The 27849-nt window shown below is 42.8% G+C and overlaps 1 protein-coding gene across 1 annotated transcript in view; it reads right to left on the bottom strand.

The window, feature by feature from the left end:
• Nucleotides 1-741: 741 nt before the first annotated feature.
• The window catches only part of OAT (ornithine aminotransferase), a 44453-nt gene continuing 17345 nt past the window's right edge, over nucleotides 742-27849 (bottom strand). Inside the window, exons 5-10 of the mRNA XM_075000494.1 lie at nucleotides 23146-23273; nucleotides 21053-21175; nucleotides 17922-18050; nucleotides 16267-16380; nucleotides 11273-11417; nucleotides 742-2518 (exon numbers count right to left, since the gene is read on the bottom strand). Of these exons, the coding sequence (XP_074856595.1) occupies nucleotides 2358-2518; nucleotides 11273-11417; nucleotides 16267-16380; nucleotides 17922-18050; nucleotides 21053-21175; nucleotides 23146-23273 (800 nt within the window). The 3' untranslated portion in view covers nucleotides 742-2357. The remainder of the gene's footprint in view (nucleotides 2519-11272; nucleotides 11418-16266; nucleotides 16381-17921; nucleotides 18051-21052; nucleotides 21176-23145; nucleotides 23274-27849) is intronic.

Below are 27849 nucleotides of genomic sequence, written 5' to 3'. Positions count from 1 at the left end.
CCCACCATGGATTATATACTGCTTTCTTTCTGTGACACTACTAGCTGTGCTTGTATTATCTGGCTTGCACCTCTCTTAACATCAAGCCACATCTTCCATCCTTCTGTTCCTTATCTCCAAACCCAACAATCACTGTTATGTAACTCTCTCACACATGCATATCCACCTTATAAGGAAGGCTTCTCTGTCATTCTTTGTCATTCACAGCTGATATTCATCCCATCTCTTTATCCTTAATAATGTACATTGTGAACCTGGGTAAGGTTCTCCATTCCTGATCACTTCCATAAATAACCAATAACTTAATGTTGCCTTGGTAAGATCCATGGATGGCATTTTTATACTCTTTACTACTACTTAGTAGTCTTGGTTTATAAAATTTTGACTGCAGTCAGTAGGAAGTGTGCACTGGATAAACTGAGAAAGCAATTTTTCAGAGAGTGAGGTGCACAGCATTGACTAACACTGGCCCTACCTCACCTAGAACTTCATTGCATGGTGCAAGAAGGGAGATGAATTAACCAGCACCATGGAGTAGCCTCGTGAAAGATTAGCAGTCATCATCACATTTGCATGTTTATTATACCCAGCAGTTTCCAAAAGGCAAACCAAAAGATTCAGAAGCACCAGTCCTGAAGGAAAGCAGAAACCTCCAATGTTAAGGTGGCTGTGAACAGATGGAATGCACATTAACATGAAAGAGTCAGTTGGCCAGAGCTACCAATAAAAGTTCTTGTAAAGTTTGAGTTAGGCCAATCCTTTTTTAATGCACTGAGAGTTTCAACTGATCATGGACATTTCTCAATACAAGACATATTTTAATGCCAATCAACATCAAATTATAGAAGGATAACAGTTTTTGAATGGCAAACCAAGATCTGTACACTGATTGGTTTCACAATCTGTGAAACATAATACTAAGATCACATTCTTGAAAACATCTATTATCTCAATACATTCAAGAGGTTTTACATACAGAGTACAATCTAGCTCTTGATACAATTAGTAGTAGAACATCCGGTTGATCAAACCCTTACAGTTAGATGCCTTTTTATAAGTGAAAGCAAGGACCAGACAAACTGCCATTCTTGATGCTATGAGAATGGGATCCAGGATTTCTTGACATGACAACCATTAGTGTCTACAGCAAGAAATTCAGCCCAACGTGTACAGCACCAAGTGAGATGAAATGTCAAGTACAAGTTGTACCTCCCTGGTATTGCACCCTCGGGACCTGACTGGTCCTAAATGAGGGAATTTGCCGGACCAGGGAGGTCAGGTTTATGGGCTCAGCTTGGGGCCACCCCTCCTGGCCACCCACCTCCCTGAACCCAGGCTACCTGTGGGTTCCCCACCCCTGGCCCAGTTCTCCACCACTGCATGGCTGCTGATGGAGATTCCCGGACAGGCTCTCTACTGGGCTCCCCAGCCCCTGCTAGGCTCCATTCACGGTGGGACTGCCAGCAGGGTTCTCCACCCCTGGCCAGCTCTCCACCACCATGAGGCTGACAGCTGGGATCCCCAGCCTTGTCTGGGCTCCCCATTGGACTCCACAGCCCCCGCCCAGCTTCCCACCACTGCAAGGCTCACAGCCAGGATCCCTGCTGGACTCAACGGCCCCTGCCTGACTCTCCCTGCTGCCTCCCTGCCACCTCATGCTTCACAGCAGGGACCCCCAATCCTAGTTGAGCTCCCTGGTGGACTCTCTGGCCCCCATAAAGTCTTCCCTGCGGGGCTGCTGGCAAGGCTTCCCAGCCACGCCTTCTTCCCTGCCCCCAAGGGCTAACAGCAGGGATTCGCAGCCTGGCCCAGTCCAGTTCTCCACCACTGTAGGGCTGCCAGCAGAGATCCCTGCCCTCCCCACCCCGGCTGAGCTCTCTGATACAGGCGCTCTATGGTCCAACAACATCCATGGTCCACCTGACGAGAGAGTGCCAGACAAGCAAGTTTCAACCTGTACAAAACTCTGTGCAATTATACAAAAGGGTAATGTTAACTATCAGAATGTGTGTAAGTTACACATTAAACTTTGGCTGAGACCTCAGGCAATTTAACAGATGTCTACATGCGGGTTCCCATCAAGAAGCTTAACTTAAAGCATACACAGAATAATTGGTCGACTATAGCCTCAAGTCTTCATTTCTGAATAGTCGCAAGAGATTGGAAAAATCAGAGTCTTGATTTACCATCTTCTGATCCATTATAATTTAAACACCTAAACATAACTAAGTTTTAGGAGGGTAAGTCCTCAAAGACATACAGGAGTGGATGAGGCTTGCTTTGAGATTAGGGTCTTCATAGCATATGGTTCAAACGCATCTGCTAATTGACCCAACATGATCTGTTGAAATGTGTCTTCAGAAAGACAAAATGGCTTTATGAATGATTTCAATGCACTCTCTGATTTCGTCCTCCTTGATCACAAGTGGGGGTGCCAACCTAATGATGTCACCACGCGTGGGTTTGGTGAGGAGTCCATTATCACGAAGCCGCAGACACACTTTCCAGGCATCGCAGTCTAAAACCAAAAAAAGAAAAAAATTATGCTACAACATAGGATCACCATGTTTATCTGTAGTGAATGGTACCAGCTTCTTGACCTGCACTGGCCAGATACAAGACCAACAGAGATGGAGCATCCAGAAGGTCTGTCGTCTGCAAAACACATATTCTTTGCTCTGATGAAATTATTATTCCTCTAAACCCAGCACTCCTCTCCAATCACCAGTTTTTAGGTGCCCAGGTACTAAAATCCAAATATAAACAAAGTGCAGAAAAAGAAGAGGGAAAGTTGAACAGAGATTACAAATGAGGTTCACATGATATACCTAAATCAGTGCATAACAGAGTAAACCCTCAATTTAACATGCTATTGGTGGGGAGGGGCGTCTGTAAAACCCAAAAGTCCATTCAGTGCGAGGGTCTACTGCCCAGCCACCCCTCAGTCTCCCCAGACCCCTCCCCTGAAAAAAGTCAGTGCCAGAGCTACCATTGTTGGAGGAGCAGCCAGAGCACACCGCTGCTATTGGAGGAGCATCCAGGGCCAACTGCCATGCAAGGCTGGAGCGACCAGCACACACGGCTCCCTACAGGGGTGGGGTTCATACATGAGTGCCATCTGCCTGCATACGTGTCCCACCCCAGGTGGAAGGAGCACATGGCGGCTCCAGTGGCAGCAGCAGTCCAGGCCACGGTGGAGGATTCAGCAGCGGCAGCCCTGATGGCTAGGATAAATTACCTCACTTTTGGGGTGGGGGGTGGGATTTAGCATGTTACAGGCCCCAATTAAGTTGACTTGGGGAACAATGGAGGGGCTGGCAGACGTCCCTAGTTCACAAAGTCTCCTAAATCAGGGTCCGTAAAAATTGAGGGTTTACTGTTTCTTAAAACTTTCAAGGGACAGCACCATTTCCCTGCAATGCTTTACCAAAGAAAGCTGCACGACCAGAACCAACAAAAAAAGAATTAGAGCACATGTCAGCACTACTCTGTAACCTGCACTGGCTTTTAAACCACTTTTAAGTGTAATTCAAGGTGTTAATCCCTGGAAACTGATTTTCTCAGGGGCCGCCTCTTCCCCCACATTGCCTCACTGTACTCATTTGTGATGATACTTTACTTCTTTATTCCAGGACTGAAAACTTGGGAGTACAGCAGCAATGCACGCTAATGATTTACCTTCAACTTTAGAAGTTATTCCCTCTCCTTGGCTGTGTCTACACTAGCTCCCAACTTCGAAGGGAGCATAGTAAGTAGGGTGTCGGGAGATTACTAAAGAAATGCTGCAGTGCATATGCAGCACTTTGTTAAGCGAATTCTCCCCTGTGGCAACTTCCAAGCGGCAAACTTTTTTTTGAGGCATAAAGGGACTTCGAAGTAGCCGCAGCTACACGCAAGCCAGCACTTCGAAGTCTGCCACTTCAGAGTTGCTGCAGGGGAGAATCAGCTTAATGAAGTGCTGCATATGCACTGCAGCACTTCATTAGCAATCTCCCGACATCCTACTTGCCGTGCTCCCTTCAAAGTTGGGAGTTAGTGTAGGACACAGCGCTTTTGTGTTCAGGATGGGATGGACCTTCTGTGCACAGTGCAAAACACATCTCTAAGTATTCTATCCAGTTTTATTCAGGTGAGAAGAAGGACGAGAACTTATTGGCAGTGATAAAACATTGGAAGTTCTGTTGCCAGCAGAGGTTTGATAGTTTAGCATTTGTCTTATCTGTGGGAATTTACAATAGTGGATATGGGTTAAACCAACCATTTTTTAGGGCTTGAAATTACACACACTACAAAAGCAAAAATGTGTAAACAGGTGATGGCAAACAGGAGGGAGTTCTGAGAAGGGTGCTTTCCAGGTGAAGGAGGAGCGGATCACAAGACCTCGGTGTAAATGGCTGTCTGGAGTGTGTGTGTTTGTGCTTGGGGGTTACTTGTGACTGTGTACTGGGCTTCTTTGTCTGTGTGTGTGTTTGCAGATCCATGTGCTGAGCTGTTTGTTTGTTTGTTTGTTTGAAAGACCGTGTGCTGAGGCTGCCAGTTAGGGTTTGAAATCTAGAACTCTCTCTGCTCAGTGGCTGAGCCGTAGCCAGGGGGCAGGGCTACCAATCAGGAAGGCCAGAGCATATAAAGCCTGCTAGTAAGCGACTAGGTGATTGCAAACAAGAGGGAGTTTTGAGAAGGGAGTTGTGAGGAGAGCTAGTTCCATTTTTGCATTGTCTAGAACCTTTATACAAAAAACTATATGTCAAACTACCACATCGAGTTTGCCTGACTGTTTATATTTTGATTAGAGTGCGGGTGATTTTAGTTTCAGTTACTGTGGCAGTTGGGATTGTGTGCCTGGGGGGTTAGAATCTTTCTGATTCATTGTTCCTTTGATTGCCTTTGATCAGCCTCAGGATCAGCCTTCCCCTTTGTGACTAATGAGGGAAGGCCTGACTGAGGTTTGCAGGCTTTAAAAGCCAAAGTCGACGTGATCAGGGGAGCAAAGAGGGCAGGGAGCTGCAGACAAGTCAGTTTTAAGAGGGGTTTCACTATGGTTAGGAATGCCCACAACATGTTGTGCCAGCACTGTCTCCTCCACGTGCGCCTGTAGTCAGACAGACCTTCTGACCAGGGATGCCTCTACCCAGACCCTAGTGTGGTTTTGCAGGGACTGTGACTTGCAATACCCCCGCTACTGAAGTCCAAGCTGGTGAGACCATCCAATATGGAAGGTGTCTTCTGATACAAGCTCTCTGGAAGCAGGTGGTAGAGCTACAGGAAGAGGTAGCGAGGCTTAGGAGTATTAAACTCCACAAGCAGTTCCTGGACAGTATTCCTGTGGAGACAGCAGAGGTTATGATAGTGTCCCACCACAAAAGAGTGCTGACACACCATCAATGGAGGTGGAGATGGCTCAGCGGGGCCACTGGCAGCTGGTCGCTTTTGGCAGCAGACAGTGCTCTACTCCTGCTCCCAATCCTCCCACTGTGGTACTGAGAAACCATTCCGCCATTCTGGATGTGGGAAATACAGGAGATAAGGAATCACCCCCTACAGATGAATCAGAGAAGCCCTGTATCCCAAAGGCTGGGAGGTCTGCTGCCACCACTATGAGAAAGAAATGTGGGGTAGTGATGGTAGGAGATTCTCTTCTGAGGAGAACAGAGGCACCCATCTGTCACCCTGACATGTCATCCTGAGAGGTATGCAGCCTGCAAGGAGCCCATACCTGAAACAGTATGTAGGCATTGTCGAGGATTATCCGGCCTACTGACTACTACCCCATGCTACTCATCCATGTGGGCACGAATGATACTACAAGGTGTAGCCTTGAGCAGATCAAGTGTGACTACAGGGCTCTGGGAGTACGGGTGAAGGAGTTGGGAGCACAGGTGTTCTCCTCCATCCTTTCTGTGTAGGGTAGGGGCCCAGGCAGAGACAGGTGCATTCTGGAGGTGAATGCCTGGCTGTGAGGATGGTGTTGCCAGGAGTACTTTGGCTTCCTTGATCATGGGATGCTGTTCCACAAAGGACTGCTAAGCAGGGGTGGAACTGACCTTTTGAGGAATGGGAAGGATGTATTTGGACCAAGACTGGCTAACCTCGTGAGGAGGGCTTTAAACTAGGTTCAATGGGGAGAGGTGACCAAAGCTCATACGTAAGTAAAAAACCTGGAGACCTGGGAGTTGGGTTGGAAACGAGAGGGAGCACAGGCTATAACAGCAGATTAAAAAGAGGGACTAGGCAGAACTGGGTGGCAAAATCAAATCAGTATTTTAGATGCCACGGGAGCCTTTATCTATCATCTTTGGAAAATCATGGGAGACAGGAGAGATTCCAGAAGACTGGAAAGGGGCAAATATAGTGCCTATCTATAAAAAGGGGAACAAGAATAACCCAGGAAACTACAGGCCAGCCAGCTTAACTTCTGTGCCAGGAAAGATAATGGAGCAGGTAATTAAAGAAATCATCTGCAAGCACTTGGAAGGTGGTAAGGTGATAGGGAACAGCCAGCACGGATTTGTAAAGAACAAATCATGTCAAACCAATCTGATAGCTTTCTTTGATAGGATAATGAGCCTTGTGGATAGGGGAGAAGTGGTAGATGTGGTATACCTAGACTTTAGTAGAGCATTTGATACAGTCTTGCATAATATTCTTATAAAGAAACTAGGCAATACAATTTAGATGAGGCTACTATAAAGTGGGTGCATGACTGTCTGGATAACAGCACTCAGAGAGTAGGTCTTAATGGTTCTCAATCCTGCTGGAAAAGTATAGCAAGTGGGGTTCTGCAGGGGTCTGTTTTAGGACCAGTTCTGTTCAATATCTTCATCAACTAGTTAGATATTGGCATAGAAAGTATGCTTATTATGTTTGCAGATGATACCAAGCTGGGAAGGTTTGCAACTGCTTTGGAGGATAGGGTCATAATTCAAAATGATCTGGATAAATTGGAGAAATGGTCTGACGTAAACAGGATGAAGTTTAATAAGGACAAATGCAAAGTGCTCCACTTGGGAAGGAACAATCAGTTTCACACATACAGAATGGGGACAGACTGTCTAGGAATGACTACAGCAGAAAGGGATCTAGGAGTTATAGTGGGCCACAAGCTAAATATGAGTCAACAATGTGACGCTGTTGCAAAAAAAGCAAACATGATTCTGGGATGCATTAACAGGTGTGTTGTGAACAAGACACGAGACCTCATTCTTCTGCTCTACTCTGCACTGGTTAGGCCTCAGCTGGAGTATTGTGTCCAGTTCTGGGCACTGCAGTTCAAGAAAGATGTGGAGAAATTAGAGAGGGTCCAGAAAAGAGCAACAAGAACAATTAAAGGTCTAGACAATGTGACCTCTGAAGAAAGACTGAAAGAATTGGGATTGTTTAGGTTGGAAAAGAGAAGACTGAGGGGCGACATAATAGTGGTTTTCAGGTATCTAAAAGTGTATCATAAGGAGGAGGGGGAAAACTTGTTCTTTTTGGCCTCTGAGGATAGAACAAGAGGCAATGGACTTAAACTGCAGCAAGGGAGGTTTAGGTTGGACATTATCCTAACTGTCAGGGTGGTCAAACATTGGAATAAATTACCAAGGGAGGTTGTAGAATCTCCATTGCTGGAGATATTTAAGAACAGGTTAGATAGATGTCTATCGGGAATGGTTTAGACAGTACTTGGTCATGCTATGAGGGCAGGGGGTTGGACTCGATGGCCTCTCGAGGTCCCTTCCAGTCCCAGCATTTTATGAGTCTATGCCTATATACAAATGCAAGAAGCATGGGTAATAAGCAGGAAGAACTTGAAATCCTAATAAACAAACACAACTAGGATATAATTGGTACCACAGAAACTTGGTGGGATAATATGCATGATTGGAATATTGGTATAGAAGGATACAACTTACTCAGGAAGGATAAGCATGGTAAACAAGGAGGAGGTGTTGCCTTATATATAAAACAATGTGCACATCTGGACTGAGGTGAAGATGGATACAGGAGACAGACATGTTGAGAGTCTCTGGGTGAAGTTAAAAGAGGTAAAAAAACCAAGGGTGATGTTGTGATGGGGTCTACTACAGACCACCTAGCCAAGCAGAAGAGGTGGATAAGACTTTCTCCAAACAATTAACAAAATTATCCAAAACACAGGACTTGGTCGTGATGGGGGACTTCAACTATCCAGACATATGTTGGGAATTTAACACAGCAAGGCACAGAATATCCAGAAAGTTTTTGGACTGCACGGATGACAATTTTTTATTTCAGAAGGTGGAAAAAGTTACTGGGGAAGAAGCAGTTCTAGATTTGATTTTAATAAATAGGAAGGAACTCACTGAGAATTTGAAAGTGGAAGATGGCTTGGGAGAAAGTGACCATGACATCATAGAGTTAAAGATTTCAAACAATAGCGAAAGGGGGAACAGCAAAATAGAGACAATGGATTTCAGGAAAGCAAATTTTGGTAAACTCAGAGAGCTGGTAAGTAAGTCTCATGTGACGCAAGATTAAGGGAAAAAACAACTGAGGAGAGTTGGCAGTTTTTCAAAGGGATATTATTAAGGGCCCAAAAGCTAACTATACCGCTGCATAGGAAAACTAGAAACTATGGTAAAAGACCACCTTGGCTCTGCCAGGAGATCTTGCATGATCTCAAAATCAAAAAGGAGTCATATAAAAAGTGGAAAGTATGAGACATTAGAAAAGATGTATATAAGCAAACAATGCATGTATGCAGGGGTAAGATTAGAAAGGCCAAGGCACAGAACAAGCTCCAATTAGCTAGGGACATAAAGAGTAACAAGAAGTCAGTCTGTAAATATATTAGAAGCAAGAGGAAGACCAAGGAGAGGGTAGGCCCACTACTCACTGAGGAGGGAGTAACAATATCAGGAAACTTGGAAATGGCAAAGGTGCTTAATGATTTCTTTGTTTCAGTCTTCACCAAGGAGGCCAATGCAAAAATGCCTAACATAATGCATGCTAGTGGGAAGGGGGTAGGTTTAGAGGATAAAATACATAAAGAACAAGGTAAAAATTACTTCAAAAATTAGATGCCTTTGAGTCACCAGGGCCTGATAAAATGCATCCTAGGGTACTTAAGGCACTGTAGAAGAGGTTTCTGAGCCTTTAGCAATCATCCTTTAAAAAGTCCCGGAAGTTGGGAGAGATTCCAGAAGGCTGGAAAAGGGCAAACATATTGCCCACCTATAAAAAGGGAAAAAAGAGCAACTCAGGAAACTACAGACCAGTCAGTTTACCTTCTGTGCCGGGAAAGATAATGGAGCAAATAATTAAGGAATTCATCTGCAAACATCTGGATGAAAATAAAGTGACAGGCAACAGATAGCATGGATTTGTAAAGAACAAATCATGCCAGACCAATCTGATAGCTTTTTTTAATAGGATAACAAGTCTTGTGGAGAAGGGAGAGGCGGTAGATGTGGTATACCTAGACTTCAGTAAGGCATTTGACACTGCCTCGCATGATCTTCTTATCAATATACTAAGCAAATGCAACTTAGATAGGGCCACTACAAGGTGGGTGCATAAGTGGCTAGATAACCGTTCTCAGAGAAGTATCTGAGAGGTAGCCATGTTAGTCTGTATCTTCAAAAACAACAGGAAGTGTGCCACAGGACTACTTGTCGTTCTCAGAGGCTATGTCTACACGTGCCCCAAACTTCGAAATGGCCATGCAAATGGCCATTTCAAAGTTTACTAATGAAGCGCTGAAATGCATATTCAGCGCTTCATTAGCATGCGGGCAGCAGCGGCGCTTCGAAATTGACGCGCCTTGCCGCCGCGCGGCGCGTCCAGACGGGGCTCCTTTTCAAAAGGGCCCCGCCTACTTCGAAGTCCCCTTATTCCCATGAGCTCATGGGAATAAGGGGACTTCGAAGTAGGTGGCGTCCTTTTGAAAAGGAGCCCCGTCTGGACGCGCCGCGCGGCGGCAAGGCGCGTCAATTTCGAAGCGCCGCTGCTGCCCGCATGCTAATGAAGCGCTGAATATGCATTTCAGCGCTTCATTACTAAACTTCAAAATGGCCCTTTGCATGGCCATTTCGAAGTTTGGGGCACGTGTAGACACGGCCAGAGAGTGGTTATTAATGGTTCACAGTCACGCTGCAAGGGCATAACATGTGGGGTTCTGCAGGGATCTGTTTTGGGACCAGTTCTATTCAATACCTTCATCAATGATTTACTGGCATAGACAGTACACTTATTAAGTTTGCAGATGATCCAAAGGTGTGGGGCGGGGTTACTTTGAAGGATAAGCTCATAATTCAGAACGATCTGGACAAAATGGAGAAATGGTCTGAGGTAAACAAGATGATATGTTTATAAGGACAAATGCAAAGTACTCCATTTAGAAAGAAACAATCAGCTTCCTGCATACAGAATGGGAAGTGACTGTCTAGGAAAGAGTACTGTGGAAAGGGACTTAGGGGTCATAATGGACAACAAGCTAAATATGAGTGTGATGCTCTTGCCAAAAAAGCAAACATGATTCTGGAATATATTAACAGGAGTGTTGTGAGCAAGACACAAGAAGTCATTCTTCCACTCTGCTCAGCGCTCATTAGGCCTCAACTGGACTAGTGTGTCCAGTTCTGGGTACCACATTTCAACAAGACATGGAGAAATCGGAAAAGGTCCACAGAAGAGCAACAGGAATGATCAAAGGTCTAGAGAACATGAGCTCTGAGGGAAGAGTGAAAGACCTGGGCTTGTTTAATTTAGAAAAGAGAAGATTTAGAGGGCACATCATAGTGATTTTCAAGTACCTCAAAGAGGATTATGAGGAGGAGGGAGAAAAATTGTTCTCCTTGGCCTCCGAGGATAGGACTAAGAGCAATGTGCTTAAACTGCAGCCAGGGAAGTTTAGATTAGACATTAGGAAAAAATTCCTAACTGTCAGGTTGGTTAAACACTGGAATAAGTTGCCTAGGGAGGTTTTGAAATCTCCATTGCTAGAGATATTTAAGGGCAGGTTAGACAGACATCTAGAGGGGACGATCTAGATGGTGTTTGGTTCTACCAAAAGGGCAGGGATCTAGACTCGAAGACCTCTTGAGGTCCCTTCCAGTTCTAGTGTTCTGTGATTCTGTGAAAGTATCTCATCAGAAACATGTAGTGTGGTGTGGACACACCTCTACTGGAGAGTAAGGTGAGTTAGCCAGGATTTGAAACTAAAGCTGCTGCTCCAGTTCACACAATATCTGCAAGTCAAATTAAAAACCTGTCGCTCATACTATGACTTTGCCACTGGTTATAGTTTTCTTACCTTTAGTTTCACGAATAACAATAGCATTTAGTAATCCTTTTCCTCTTACGCAGGTCACAATGTCTGATGGAGCCTTCATGAGCTCATTTCTTAAGAGATTGCCCATGGCTTCAGCATTTTTATTTAAGCCTTCTTCTTCAATCACCTACAAAGAAGTGAAAGCTTAAGATAACTGAAAAGCTTTTTAGTTGTTTCAGTCCTTCTGCTAATGTGGAATATACCATACTGGTGTATATAAACACAAAATATAGTATTCAGTACATCACTTAAGGGTTGGAGAACAAAACACCATGTCTGCAAGAAAAATTACAGTGGAAGCTGACTATCCAAACTGACTGTTGTATATTAGGCATCCTTAATACTTTGTCTTGACAAGCTATGAATTGCGCTGAATTTTTAATCTAAACTTTGCCTTCTTTTGCTTGTTACTTTCAAATTTTTAAACTCCATACAAGTAGTAACTTGAAAAAATTTAGGGTTTTTTTAAGTTAAAAATGGCATAGACGAATAACAGTAGTCCATCGATCCGATAATGACAAATCTGTGCAGATCATGTTATTGGTCTGATGGTGTGCCCTCTGGTGACTGTATAAGCCAATTCTAGAGGTGCACATTTTGCCGCAGGTGGTGCATGGGAAGTTTGCAATCTGTGGGTTGTGCATTGCTGATGCTCTGTGATGTCATTCGTGTGCCTCTTGTAGATGCCGGCAGCAGTGTTCCTCAAAGGCAATGCAGGTATTTCTAACTGTTGCACGCCACTGTGTTCTGTCACTGGCAGCGTCCTCAAGGTCCCTAGGTTTGACACTGCTGTACTGAAGATTGGCTTTGATGGTATCTTTGTAGCGTTTCCGTGGATGACCTATACGCCAGATGCCCTGGGAGAGTTCACCATACAGAAGCTGGCAAGGGATTCTTTTGGCATCCATGCGGCTGACATGACTGGTCCAACGTAGTTGTGACTTCATAATCATCATTTCGATGCTTGTCATCTGGGCTCTCTTGAGCACCTCAAGATTGGGCACTTTGTCTTGCCAGAGGATCTTCATGATGTTACGGAGGCAGCACATGTGGAATGCCTCGAGCTGCTTGATGTGACACCTATATAGTATCCATGTTTCACACCCATACAAAAGAGATGAGAGAACAACAGCTCTGTACACAAGCAGTTTTGTTGACATCCGGACGTTATGGTGGTTTAGAACTTTGACATGCAGACAGCCAAGGGCCTGGCTCACTTTGGATATTCGCACGTTGATCTCATTATCCAGTGATCCATCACTGGATATGACACTACCCAGGTATTTAAAGTTCTCCACTACTTTAAGCTAAGTGCCATCAATGGAGATACTCGGGACAGGAGCATTTGATCCAAGTGCAGATTGATGGAGAAATTCTGTCTTTCCGAGGCTGATAGATAGTCCAAAAAGTTGTGAGGCCTCAGCAAACTTGTTGACAATGTGCTGAAGATCGTTTTCAGTGCGAGCCATAACGGCACAGTCATCGGCAAAGAGTGCCTCAGAAAGGAGTTTCTGCACTGTCTTAGTCTTTGCGTTCAGGCGACGGAGGTCAAAAAGTGAACCATCATGCTGGTATTTCAAGTATATACCTCGGTCCAGAGCTTTCGTTGCATGGTTAAGGATGCATGCAAAGAAAAGGTTAAATAAGACAGGAGCGAGAACACATCCTTGTTTCACGCTGTTGGTGATGTTGAAGGGGGCTGCTGTGGCTCCATCAGACAGTACTTCACCTGTCATGTCGTCGTGGAAAAGGCGTATAATCTGGACAAATTTTCTTGGACAGCCAAGTCGTATTAGAATGGTCCAAAGGGCTTCCCTGTTGACGGTATCAAACGCCTTTGTCAGATCTATGAAGACAGCATACAGGTGCATGGTCTGTTCAATGCACTTCTCTTGTATGTGTCTGACAGCAAACAGCATATTGGCTGTGCTCCAGCCAGGTCGAAAACCGCACTGATTTTCAGGTAGATTTGCCTCGAATATACTGGCTATTAGGCGGTTCAAGATGATGCGGGCGATGATCTTCCCTCCAACGGAGAGGAGGGATATGCCTCTGTAGTTTCCACATTCTGCTTTGCTGCCTTTATTCTTGAAAAGGGAGACAATAATAGCATCGCAGAGGTCCTGTGGTATGTTTTCATCCTCCCAGATGCTGATGATCATGCTATGGAACGCTGCTAGTGCTGCTGGACTTGCCGCTTTATATATCTCTGCTGGTATCCCATCTTTTCCAGGAGCTTTTCCTGAACTCATCTGGCTAACTGCTTTCTTAATCTCATCTATAGTGGGCGGAAAGTCAAGATCTGTCAGGACAGGTTGTTGTGGAATTTCATTGAGGACATTGTTATTCATGGTCGATGGTCTGTTAAGGAGGTTGCTAAAGTGTTCTCACCATCTTTCTTTGATGCCCTCTTTGTCTTTGACCAGCGTTGTGTTGTCTGAGGAGAGCAATGGGGTAGTCCTTGGTTTAGAAGGTCCATAGACAGTCTTAATAGCACTAAAGAACATCTTTGAGTTGTGGGTCTCAGCATAGTGCTCAATTTCTTTGGCTTTGCTCTCCTACCAGCTGTCTTGTATCTGACGGAGGTCTTTCTGCGTTTTGCTCTGAAGGTGCTTGAAATGGTCCCATTTGGAGGCTGAGGAGGGGTCATTCTGCCATTCAATAAAGGCTTTTCTCTTTACTTCCAGTGCTGAACATATTTCTTCTTGGTTCTCATTGAACCAATCCTGACGTATTCTTTTCTTTGGTCCAAGCAATGTTATTGCTGTGTCAGTCACTATCTGCTTGAACTGATCCCACTTTTCGGTTACAGTACCGACCAGTTGACCGTGGGATGTTAATTTGTCATCGAGACTCTTCTGAAGATTGTTTAAACATTGGGCATCCTTCAGTTTGGCTATGTTAAAAGCAGGTCATACATGCTTAAGGCATTTATGCCGAGAGGGAGCAATGTAAAGTTGGAGACATCCTGACTAATCTGTGATCTGTCCAGCACTCTGCGCCTCGCATTACTCTGGTGATCAGTACGTCTCGGATGTCTCGCCTTCTGACAATGGCACAATCTATCAGATGCCACTGTTTAGACCTCGGGTGCATCCACGTCGTTTTGTATTTATCCGCTTGTCGGAACAGAGTGTTGGTAATAGTCAGGTCATTTTCAGAACAAAGGCTCAAAAGGAGTAGTCCATTGTTGTTCATTTTGCCTACACCATGTGGCCCGGCTACTCCTTTCCAGTTCTCGTTGTCAGCCCTGACTCAGGCATTGAAATCTCCAAGTAGGAGTAATTTGTCTGTTGAAGGTGTGGCCTTGCTTAGTCTGTCAAGATCTTCATAGAATTGTTCCTTTGAGTTGTCAGGGCATGTTAGAGTGGGTGCATATGCACTGATGATGGTGGCATGATGTTTGGCGTTTAGTGGGAAGCGCAGTTTCAGCAATCTTTTATTGATACCCACTGGAAGGTCTGGGAGTTGACGCATCAGTGAGGTTTTTATTGCCCGACCAACTCCATGTATTCTATCCTCTGTCTCAGTCTTACCCTTCCAGAAGAAGGTATAACCACTTCCTGGTTCACTCAAGAAACCTTCCCCAGCCAATCTTGCTTTACTTAATGCTGCTATATCGATGTTATAGCGGGCTAGTTCACGACCAATGAGAGCTGTCCTTCTCTCAGGTCGTGCAACAGCTTCTCGATCCATGAGAGTACAAACATTCCATACACCAATGGTAAGTTTTCTCAAATTTTTCTTTTGGTTTCGACTGCAAGTAGGGTTGAACTGCCAGCCATGGCTTGCTGGCCAGTTATTGTTGTAGGGCAGGCAATTTTTAGGTCACATTTTCTAGGCCCCTCCCTTACTAGAGTGAGCAGTGCTGTCCTAAAGAGGACTGCTCAGATGCCTGGGATGCTGCAGGGCAACTCTGCTGCCCCAGGTACAGAGCTGGACGACCACTTGTCCACAGGCCGCCTACGTCCGGGATTGGGACTACGACTCCCAGTGGTAACCTGCACCTGTCGCTTTGCCCCTCCTCCCATCGCCGCAGGACTTGGGTGATGTGATGATATGATGATTTGCACAGGACCTGTGCGTGAAAGCTTTTTAAGTGGTAGAGCTGTTGCACAGGAGCAATCCCACTCTCTCGACCTTGGAAGCCAGGCACCAGTGGTATGTAGAATCGTCACGACTGGTAACTTCTTTGGTTGCAGTGGATGGCCTTGATGTCTTTCATGCCTTGTCAAGCCCTTCACTTTCCACAAAGCATTGCAGAACTGCCCTCTTGGCCACTGGATCTAAATGATCTCTTCCGCCCAGTCCGCCAGAACTGACTTCACATGCTGGGTAGGCACATCCGAAAATTCACCAAGGGTTTGAACCCCATCAGTTACACTCACCTGGTTCGGCCAGCCTGTTGAAGCCGTTGCCCGGGGTGTGGCCGCTGCACATGCAGCAGCTACTTGGAGCCACAAGTGAGAGCTGAGTGACAGGCAGGGACCAAAGTGGACAGACTACCCCCGAAGGGGTATGACAAGACCCTCCAACAGAGGTACTACCCCCCCTGTACACCCCATACACCCCCATAGAAGAATATTGTTTTATCAACTCCAAATTATGCTGTTGAAATATCTGGTCTTCCAAAAGACAAAACTAAGATATAAGTGTTATCACCCCAAACGTTTTTATATTGGAAAGTTCAAGAATTTTAAAACAGGAAAAGCAATAGACAGTAGAGGATAAATTTCTACAAGTTATTTCAGAAGGTGTTTTGTCACAGTCTATATACACAGTCTAAATAGCTACCATCAGTTTCCCATTTCTATCAAAACCTAGCATTCAAATTGACAACTCTGCTAGAAATGACAATTATTTAGTAAAACTTTAGTAACTATTCTCTATTGTTTATACAGGTTTGCAAAAGTGTATAATTGCTAAAGTGATTTTCCTCTGTAACTGTATCAAATTTAATGTCGTCTCCTACATACCTCAAGCGCTGCTATAGCCACACGGCATGCTAATGGATTTCCTCCATATGTAGATCCATGTTCACCTGGCTTAATGGTCAGCATGATTTCATCATCACACAGTACCGCTGATACCTAAAAATTGTGAATGTTCATCAATGCATTTGCATATAGGTAGTGATTAAAATAAATTTAAGCTTAGACCAGACCTTTCCTTCAGTAACTAGAAATTGGTAGTTTTCAGTCTGCATAATTAGTTACCAACCTCCATATCCCTGTATAGATTTCACATGCATAGATCTGTACAGAAGAGACTCTCAGTCACATGGCACAATATAAAGCAAGCTTGGAAGGCTTAGATTTATATCAGTAAACGTCAATAAACAATTATTTCACTGCACATATGCAAACTGATGAAACAGTATTTTCAGTGATAATAGAAATAGACAGATAGGCAAGAGACGAAAAATCAAACAGTTTTCAAGCTGAATTTAAGGATCTTTACTTTGTTCATTCTGAGTATTTATTTTGTATTTTAATAGTCATAAAACTTTAACTTCATGAAGCAATGTATGTCATTAAATGGTCTAATTTTGCATTGTCTGATCCTCTTATAATTTCTGCCACTGTGAAAATTTAAAAATAAAAATAAAGAAGTTATTAAAAAAAATCAAATTCTCCTAAGTCTAAATATGACCCACTTAATAACATGGCATTTCAGAGGTATTTTGCATTATTTAGCATTGGGGGGGGGACTTAAATATTCAATATTCTGATTAACAGCTCAGATGGAGCTCCAGTCAGCAGTAATGCTTAATTGCTGCTTGTGGATTTCCTACTCAGCAGGAATTTCATCAGGTTAGAGCCATTTAAGCCAGTTCACATGACCATTCTAGACAACTGAAACAAGATGAAAAATAAAGCTCAATAAGAAACAAATCTTTAACACACACCATTTTACTGTGTGAGAGAATTTTGTTCAGCTTTCCAAGTTCATCCAGATCAGTACAGAAACAGCAATGAAATAGAATGATCAGTATTCTGACACACAGAGTAATCCTGCCCTTAACATTTGATAGTTACAGTTGTTCCTGCTTGTTAGGATATCGTTCAATGAGGCACAAGTGATATACTGCAGTACTTTGAATGGCAGAACCACAGTACTTTAAATCACCATAATAACAACAAGGATAGGTTTATACAATGCCAGTACTCAGCCAGCTTCCTGCCCGCCCCCACTGCCCCGGCAGAAAATTGCATGGCTGAGGCTGCCAAGGTGCTGGTGATCAGTATTGGCAAGCACAAGCACAAAGAAAAGCACTGGGTTTATGTCATTCATACTAAATTAGGAAGTCAGCCCTCCAAAGAACAAGTCTCAGTGGCTGGCCTGGAAGACGACAGCAGGTATACCATACCATAAATCCAATCATTAAATTGATAGTGCTTATTACACTAATTTTTGGACTAGCATCTAACAAATTGTGTATTTCATGAATTTTACTTGTATTTCTAGCAAATTAGGATATCTGGTGCAAATTACTCCTAATTCTGGAATCATTTATTTCTGTATATTATCATCTTTCCCAAGAATCCCACACATCTGACCAACTTTACATTTAGTTATGACGACTCCAAAATATTGTTGATTTAAAATGAAACAGTATTTTGCTACTTACAGGATATAAGCCTCCAGAAAGAGCCTTTCCAAGTAGGATCAGGTCAGGTCTCACATTTTCATGGTCAACAGCCAGCATTTTTCCAGTTCTAGCTAAGCCAGTTTGTATTTCATCAGCAATAAATAGAACCTTTAAAAAAATCAGTACAGGACAGTTTAATCACCTATTGAATTAGCATTTAGATATACTCATCTTTTATAAAGTTAACCTGCAAAGTCACCCCCTAGTACTTGAACTACCTGCCAACTGCCCAAAGCACCCTTCTTTTGCCTCCACAAAAATCCTGAAAACCCATTGTTTTTATGACATGTTAATGCTGTTGAGTGTTCAACATATTATATGTTAAGAAAATAGGAAGGAAGATCAGCATGGATGGTATTGAACTAGAAAATGTAGAGAAGATCACATATCTGGGGAGCAACATAATGTATGATCTAGACTGTAAGAATGAAATAGCTACCAGAATAGCAAAAGCAAGAGCGAGTTTGAAGACAATGGATAAGATCTGGAAAAGCAAAGCAATTAGGTTAAGAACAAAGCTGAGTGTCTTGAAAATGTGCGTATTCAGCAGCATGTTGTATGGATGTGAGACATGGGTGATAACGAAAAATTCAAAAAGAAGAATATTGGCGTTCGAAAGGAGTTGTTATAGAAAAATTCCGAGAATAGGATGGATGCAGAAGGTCACCAATGAGGAATTATATAGGAAGATACAGCCAAAAGAGGACCTACTACAGAAGGTTATAAAACAGAAGCTACAACTATTTGGACACATTTGCAAATTGAACGACGAACGAAAAATCAAGACCCTAGTATTCGGCATAATGGATGGTTTGAATAGGAGAGGCAGACCCCCACAGAGAATGGATAGATGAGGTAGTAGATTGGTGCGGAGCTAGTCTACAGAAACTAAGCCACTGCACTGGATAGGGAAAGATGGAAGGAAATAGTGAGAGAGGCATCAGACACCAATGGGCACTGAGCCCACGGTTATTGATGATGAATTTTTATGACTTCTTTGGAGGCAGACAAGAAGTCTAGTCTACAATTTGCACATTCCACATTATTATAACATCGCATACACCAGGAAGTTCTATACAAAAAACTGTATCAATGGGTCATCTTTTCAAAAACCCTCATGACTGTTCTAACTCCCACTGAAGTAAATTCAGTAACTGCAATGAGAGCAGAAGCAGGCTAATGCTGAGTACTTTTAATAACCCTATAAAGTAAGTCTATTGCTCCTGTAATAAAATAGATTACAAACACAACAATCTTCTGTTACTTTATCCTAAGATGCAACCTGGAAAATGAAATTGCACAGTTTAGCCATAATTTAAGTAACATAAGTGGTAAAGGGGTTAACTTTACTAATCACAGTTCCACTTACAGGATGCTACTGATCCTTCAATTTTAGAAAGAGGCTCACATATAGTGCTTGCAACTTGAGAATAAGAATGCCATGTGCAAAGTTTCTAAAGGCAAGCAGATCCAACAACTGAATAAAAAGAAGTGAAAAGAAGTAAGTTGCTTAAAAGAGAAGCAGCTTTGGAAATATGGGGGGAGCTATCGTATGTCATGTTGTTCGAAAATATGAAGTTCTTCCATGTATATGAAGAGAACATAGGCTCCTGAGGAGGAAGATGACAGCCTAAGGAGAGAGAAGCACTGCCTATGTCTGGAGAAAGAGATAATGGTGTATTATGCATGAAAGTCTAATTGCTGGTACAGTAAACCCTCAATTTACGTGTGGGCAACCTCCACGTAAATCAAATTTTGCATAAATTGGAGGGGAGGGTTGAGGAGATCCCCAGAATTCCCCTAGGTGGGAGAAAACAGGCAACTGAGCTTCTGCTCCAGCCAGCAGCTCCCACTGTGGGCAGGCGGGGCAGGGCACCTCCTGCTCCAGCAGCCAGCCCTGGTGCCCCTGCAGGCCCACAGCTGTGGAATGGTTTGGCTCCGGGACTGCTCAGGTGGCAGCAGCTCCAGCCGCACCACTGGAGCCCTGGGCAGCTCCAGCTGTGGCACAGCTTGGCCCCAAGGCTGCTCAGGCGGCAGCTCCAGCTGCAGACTCAACTCACATTAATATAAAAACGTGAAAGTCGAATACACACAAAGTGAGGTCTACTGTACTATATTTGTTCTTGCTTTAAAAAGAGATGGTTATGGAGCAGGTACTTGAGCACGAAGCTGCTGCTCTGTTTGGATTTTAGTACAAAATAGTTGAATGGGGAAATATGAAACAGCCACTGTCAGGCAGAAAGCACTAACAGAGGCATGTTGGATATTAATATTAATTACATCCTTTATAGGGGCCTAAACTAACACTAGCTAAGTATTAATTTTTTGACCACTCTCTTATGTTAGGGGGTTCTGGAGAAAACCACAATTCCATGAGCATCCTGATTCCAAATAATCTTGTCTGGATGGCAGGATTTGCAAGGGCAGCAGTTGCCTCACTCAATACACTGATAGGATAAAACAGACACCACCACTAATTTAAGAGTGTGCATCCATTTACAACAGCCCATTAGGTTTATACAGAATGTGGATCGTGAATATCTTGCACCAGTGCCAGTTTACCTGTCAACTGCATTATCTGAAATCTTTTCACTGCATAGAGAATTAGCAGGTATGCCTGGGGACACAGCTTTTTGCTAGCCAGCATTATTCTTCAACAGCAGCTACATTTCTCTAGGCACAGAATTAGTCACAAAAAGGACAAACTCAAACGCTTTATACTCATTTCATCTTGGCTACTGCTAATACCGTGACATATCAGATTTCACCGACACACAAATCAAGTTAGTTCTAACCTGCAAATTTAATTCCCATCACTGTGAAATTTAAGAAGTTAATAATGAGATAATACAATATTGAGGAATAAAAGGAACTAAATATTAACCACTGCTACTCCAAAATACTGAAATGGTTTGTCATGAAGAATCTAAAACACTCATTGTAATTAGTCTCCTCATTCATACAAGAAGAAAACAATGGTTTAATAATACACAACGGCCTCAACACTGCATTACTTGAATGCATCAATTATTTGCCAACTCAAGATTCTGATAGGTACTCAACTTTGGTAGGACATGTTTTAAAGTATTTAGATCAAACAAATTACTTACATTGTGTTTTGTGCAGAGCTCTCGCACTCCTGTTAGATAACCTTCATCAGGGACAACCACACCTGCTTCACCCTGAATTGGTTCAACCATGAAAGCTGCTACATTTGGATCCTGAAGTGCACGCTATGAAGGACATGTGGATTGGAAGGAGGAAAACTTATTTACTGAAGTTTAATTACAGAAATACTCAGATGAATCCCTGTAAAAAAAACCTATATCTAACCCCAAATTTCTACCTTAAATAAGCATGTTGGGTCATATTACCGATGTATTTTACCATTTATTTGCATGAAAGACTAAAGGCTAAATTTCAGTTCAAAGAAAGTGTTTGCGTGCATAAGAGATTAAAAACCTTAAAGCAGCTGGGCAAATCAACAGGTTGTCTATCAACTGAATTAAATGTATTAACTTAATTGACCCCATGCGAGACTTCTTGAGAGAGAAAGAGCAGTTGAACAGTAGCAGCACCTGGAATTCCTCACAAGAACTGAGTCATTCAAGTGCAGCTTTCTCATTCCAGAGCGGGGTCTGCAGACATGTCAACACACATTCAAGCCTTAACTGTTCAAGGAAACTCAGAGACTATGGATTCATGGAAGGGTTTTCCCCCAACTTTCTCAGTAGGTTTTCACCCATAAAGGGTAGAGACAAGGTTAGAACTGGCTAGACATGTCAGCATTTAGGAGAGGTTTTTTCAGCAAAGATCTAAAAAATTCCCCACAATGAGATGGTAGCATATCAGCCACACAGCAAGAGACAGAGCCTCCTATTAATAGCACAACCAATTTATGGCCATTATTAAACAAAACAGAAACGAGTAAGTTAAAAAACTGCAGCTATGAAATTAAGAACCTGAATGAAGTTGACTGAACCAGATAAATAAAGGAACTTGCACCATGAAAGTTGAGTTGAATAATCTTATCCTCTAAGCAACTAAAAATAATGGTAAAAACTTTGTTTCACCTCCTCTCCAAATCACCAGCCTCATTTTTGGCACAGAGAGTGAACTAACTTCTCACCCCTATAAGGCGTGTGTACACTAGCCCCCTGGGGGCATGGTAATCAGGCTGATCGGAGAATACTAATGAAGTGCTATGATGAATGTGCAGCACTTAATTAGGCTAAAATTCTCCCTACAGCAACTTAGAAGTTTGCAATTTTGGGGAGTAAGGACACTCTGAAGTGCCCATAGCTACACAGCATACTGGCACTTTGAAGTGTTCAACTTCGAAGTTGCCGCGGGAGAATTAGCCTAATGAAGTACTGCATATTCATCACAGCACTTCATTAGTATTCTCTGATCAGACTAATTACCATGACCTCATCAAAGAAGGGGGCCAGTGTAGACACAGCCTAAGAGTTATCTCCAGATCATGACTAAGTATATGAGAAAGATGGTAGAGCCTGCACATCTACTGAACAGTTCTTGTGTTATGGCTGTGTGGAAGCCTTCAACTGCCAAGGCATACTAATCCAGCATCCTCTTTGCACAAAGATGCACTTATTTATTTGGGCTAACAATCACAGGTTAAGTTTTGAAGTTATGTCTGATCTCAAATTAAGCAAAGCCAACTCTAGCCAGTAACTAGACGGTAAACGTCTCAAGAAAAAAACAAAATATTGCAAGAAGTGGTTCTGGCAATTCAGTGAGGTAAGTAAAACACCAGCTCAGCATGGTTTCAGCGGATATTGTGCTATTGGAAGTGACTTCCATTCAAATGTTTTCAGGCCTAAATCATCTGAAAAACTATTTGTATGAAAAGTAGGTCAGGGTATTGGCACAAACATTAAAACGTTCACATTTTTTATTTATTCTGCCTATCCTAAATCCTTCTGGTGTTGCAGATATAAATGGTGTTCTTCACTCATGTCCTGAGCACTTTTCTATCCTGAAAGCTACTGCAGGTAATGTAATTCTCTCATTGGGTTCTAAAATGAAAACGGCAAAAAGACTAAACAAGTACAGAGAGTTATATTTTGTAGTCAAACATTTTTCTAATGATAAGCCATGTTCACTTTCTTTACATTAGCATTTACTGTACCTACAAGAAGAGATTAAGCATGATATTTTAGAGGAAAATACTGTGAAATACCTCAAGAGCTGGAAGGTCATTGTATGGAATGACTTCAAAGCCTGGCATAAATGGTCCAAACCCATCATAACTACTTGGATCTGTAGAGCTAGAGATAGCAGACATTGTTCTACCCCAGAAGTTCCCATCTAGAAAGAGCGGAGAAAAATAGATAGTGAACACTTCTAAAGGCATTCAACTGTAGCACTTAGCACTTATTATGTATGTTTTCAATTATGAGATGATTATAATCACGTAAAGAATGTTAGTTAGCATTGGTGATGGGAAAGCAACCAGACTTCACCCTGGTTAATTTTTTTTTAAATGAGTTTTTTTAACGAGTCCCTCTGTGAACTTATGACTTCACAAAAACGCTGAGACTATTTCTCTCCCCACTGCTAAATAAAAGGCTCAAGAAACAAAAACAAACAAGAACACCTCACTGACTCAGAGGAGAAAGCAGACTATTCACGAAAATAATGTTTTAAGTGTTGGCAAACAAACAAAACAAACTGGAAATGTTTAAAAGCCTGGTATTAATCTGAACTGTTACAAGTAACTAGCAGATAAAATATACAGAAAAACAACCAGGGTTTAATGATTGGTATCCTTTAACATAGCAGCACCATAAGAGACCAGAGTTAAACTGACCAAACTGACTATAAACAGAAGTGAAATACTAGTGCTATCTCATTGCCCAAGTTAAGAGGAACACAGGACAAATTAATGAAAAATAGATCATATTTTTAAAATGAATTTTAATATTTAAACTTGTTAAGCAACATAGGTAAACAATGAAAATATGAGGCCAAGTTTTCCAATCTACAGTCTAGCTGTCCCAGGATAAAGTAAATGATCTATTTAAAAAAAAATCAGATTTTTGTATTTTCCTTTTAAAAATGAACCTGTTTAAATCATGGAAATCTATGGTGAAGTCTAAACTTACTAGATTCTATCCATTTCACATCTTACATACGTTGACTGATTCAGCCTTCAAATGTTCATGAGTTAATACTTTATAAATTACATATAAAATTGGGTGGGGAACATTGTTTAACTTCTGAGGTTAACTCAAGCTTCACAAATGCCATCTATTGCTTTAAGTACATTAACATTTGCAGATGATACCAAGCTGGGAGGGGTTGCAACTGCTTTGGAAAATAGGGTCATAATTCAAAATGATCTGGATAAATTGGAGAAATGGTCTGACGTAAACAGGATGAAGTTTAATAAGGACAAATGCAAAGTGCTCCACTTGGGAAGGAACAATCAGTTTCACACATACAGAATGGGGACAGACTGTCTAGGAATGACTACAGCAGAAAGGGATCTAGGAGTTATAGTGGGCCACAAGCTAAATATGAGTCAACAATGTGACGCTGTTGCAAAAAAAGCAAACATGATTCTGGGATGCATTAACAGGTGTGTTGTGAACAAGACACGAGACCTCATTCTTCTGCTCTACTCTGCACTGGTTAGGCCTCAGCTGGAGTATTGTGTCCAGTTCTGGGCACTGCAGTTCAAGAAAGATGTGGAGAAATTAGAGAGGGTCCAGAAAAGAGCAACAAGAACGATTAAAGGTCTAGAGAATGTTACCTATGAAGAAAGGCTGAAAGAATTGGGCTTGTTTAGTTTGGAAAAGAGAAGATTGAGGGGGAACATGATAGCAGTTTTCAGGTATCTAAAAGGGTGTTATAAGGAGGAGGGAGAAAACTTGTTCTTTTTGGCCTCTGAGGATAGAACAAGAGGTAATGGACTTAAACTGCAGCAAGGGAGGTTTAGGTTGGACATTAGGAAGAAGTTCCTAACTACCAGGGTGGTCAAGCAGTGGAATAAATTGCCAAGGGAGGTTGTGGAATCTCCATCGCTGGAGATATTTAAGAACAGGTTAGATAGATGCCCATCAGGGATGGTCTAGACAGTACCTGGTTCTGCCCTGAGGGCAGGGGGCTGGACTTGATGGCCTCTCGAGGTCCCTTCCAGTCCTAGTATTCTATGGTCATTGGTCTTTATAAATGAGCAAAAAGCTGGCATTTTCCCAAACGTAAGCACTTCACATTTTCTACTGTATTAGGCAGATTTTGTCGTAATTACTTGTGGTTTCAATTAAGCTAAGTGAAGCAGACAGAATATTTTCCTCATCTGTGCTAATTCATTCAAAGTTAAACAGTTGGCAGCTAAAGAAAGGAAGAAAGCTTGCTTCCGTCTTCTAATCTACAAATCAAAATCCTGTTGAAGAGAACAAAATCTACTGCTTCTAAGAACTTGAAGGACATGGGGCAAGATTTACAAAAGTAATTAGACACTACAGTGGCTAGCCTTGTGGGAATTTCAAAAAGGGCCGAAGCAGGTAAGGAACCTCCCTCCAATTAATTTCAATGTCAGACACCTAATCTGGTTAGCCATGGGGTTGACAACCCGTGACTCCAGAGCCACATGCAGCTTTTTAAGGAGCCATTTGCAGCATTGAGTGCTGCCGCTGCTGACTCCTCTTGTGGCTCTGGAGGCTGCCTCCACTTAAACAGAAAAAATAAATTCATTTGCCTCCCATCAGACCAACTGAATTTAGTTTTTTGTTTAAGCAGCGGCAACCTCCAGAGCCACTGAACAGTCTGAAAAGGAGAAGGCGGGGAGGCAGTAGCCACAGAGGAACAGCATCATCTGAGGCAGGTTAAACCTGGAGATCGGGGGGGTGGATTTGCAGAATGGTAGGTAAAGCCTGGAGATGAGGGTAACAACTTTCTAACTAGTACAAATCATTTTGTGCACACTGTTCTTAAAACAGGGGTGACAAAAAGTATGGTTTGACATTATTTATTAAGGACTGCCTCCTATTCACACACATTGCAGCGCCTGAAGTATTGATTTTGTAACTGAATTTGAAAATATGGCTCTTCTCGCTATTTCGGTTAAAGACCTCTGGCTTAGCCCAAGGTGACCAGAAATAAACTATCTGTCTGTGCATAATGTTTCTTTTGTTTGCTACAGTTTTAAATATAAAACATTTTATAAGTCTATTCTTCCTGTGTATTCAGCATATTTACGTAGTTTTATTTAACTCATAAAATACCATTTCTAAATGTCAGTGTTATATATTAGTTCTACACTAATTTCCAGCCAATGCAGCCCCACGCAAGTACTGAGTTAAAAAAAAATGTCACCTGCTAAATAAGAAATACAGGTCGAACCTCTCTAATCTGGTACTCTCTTGTCCAATAAACTCAGTAACCCAGCATGATTTTAATTAGCTGGATAACCACTTATAATGGGTGTTGCCAAGTTTCTCATGGTACTATAAAGTATGTTTACAGCCACCAGTTCTGGCTCTCCGTATTACGTGCTGTTATTTAGTTGTAATTTAACCTGGGACTGTGTCTACACTAGACAGTTTTGTCAACAGAAGGGGTCTTCTGTTAACTTAACTCAGGGAGCGTCTCCACAAATAATGCATTCTGTCAACAGAATCTCGACAGAAGTCTGCATTTGCCTCGACAGAGTTATCCCTCAAAAATTTGAGGTACAACACTGTAGCCAGACAGCCAGCCCCCTCTCAGACCAGCATTGCTGGGAACACAAGGGAGCCAAAACAACAGGGCACTTAACATAAATTCCAGCACAGCCTTTGAAGCTGTGAGAAAGCACAGGTGTGCTGCTGCAGTGTGCCTCTGGGAACATATACAACAATTAGGCTCACAGCAGACAGAGAAGCTGTGACAGACATGGCTCTTAGCCCCTACTAAATAACGTGATGCACACACACCAACATCCTAGGTGGGAAAACATTTACCCTAATAAAAGGAATGTCCAGTAGTCGAAACTTATTGTTTCTCTCCCTTGCAAGTGTAAACTACTCTTGCGAGAGCTGGCGTCGCCCAGACAGACCAGCCCCAATCTGGCATAAGAAAGGAGAAAGAGAATAAAGGAGTACAGAGGTATAAGTATGGGACCTACAGCACCATGATTTTTGAGTGCTTTTCACTATCTATCTGCTGGTCAGATAAGTGACAGCCTCCCAAGGCTTCTGCAGCTAAAAGGGTCCCTAAGCCTTGTCCCTTATTCGTCTTTCCGTGGAATTGAGTGACCGATCCTGGCTTGGCACCGCTGGAATCGAGAGATGCAAGGAGGGTAAGAAGCACCCACACCTGATCTCCTATCTTTAGTGTACACATATTTTGAAATAGAGCTCTATACTTTGTTTTCTTTCTTTGGGATAGTGGCTTCAGTTTTGTAACTTGTTTGTGTGTGTAACATCTATACATTTAAATAAGTAGGCTCTAGCAATTTTGTAACCACATGATTAAAATCTAGTTTAATAAATTTTGGGTAACCGTTTGTGCATAAGCCTGACTTGTTTCTCTGGTTTACTGTAAAGCAGCCAACACAATTAAAGAACCTCAGCCGTTTTGGCTATAAAGCCTGGCCATTAGGTGAGAGTATTAAGAGCCTAGCGTTGAGTTGTGCCGCCTCCACGGGGTAAACTCTTGGGGCGCCTGTCAGTCAATCCTGACTGCCCACTGCAAAGGGGCTCTGAGCTCTAGCAGTTAAAGTCACGGGTGTGGAAAGGCTCTTAGTGCTGCCATTGGGGCACCTGTCAGTCAGTGTTGACTGCCCACTGCGAAGGGGCTCTGAGCTCTAGCAGTTAAAGTCACGGGTGTTTAGGACCTTGGGGCATCCGTCAGCCTAGCCCGGGCTGCCCGCTGCGAAGGGACAGTGCGTCCTAGCGGT

The sequence above is a fragment of the Carettochelys insculpta genome, chromosome 7 (assembly GCF_033958435.1).
Source record: "Carettochelys insculpta isolate YL-2023 chromosome 7, ASM3395843v1, whole genome shotgun sequence".
Lineage (NCBI taxonomy): Eukaryota > Metazoa > Chordata > Testudines > Carettochelyidae > Carettochelys > Carettochelys insculpta.
This window is presented reverse-complemented; position numbering and strand designations above follow the sequence as displayed.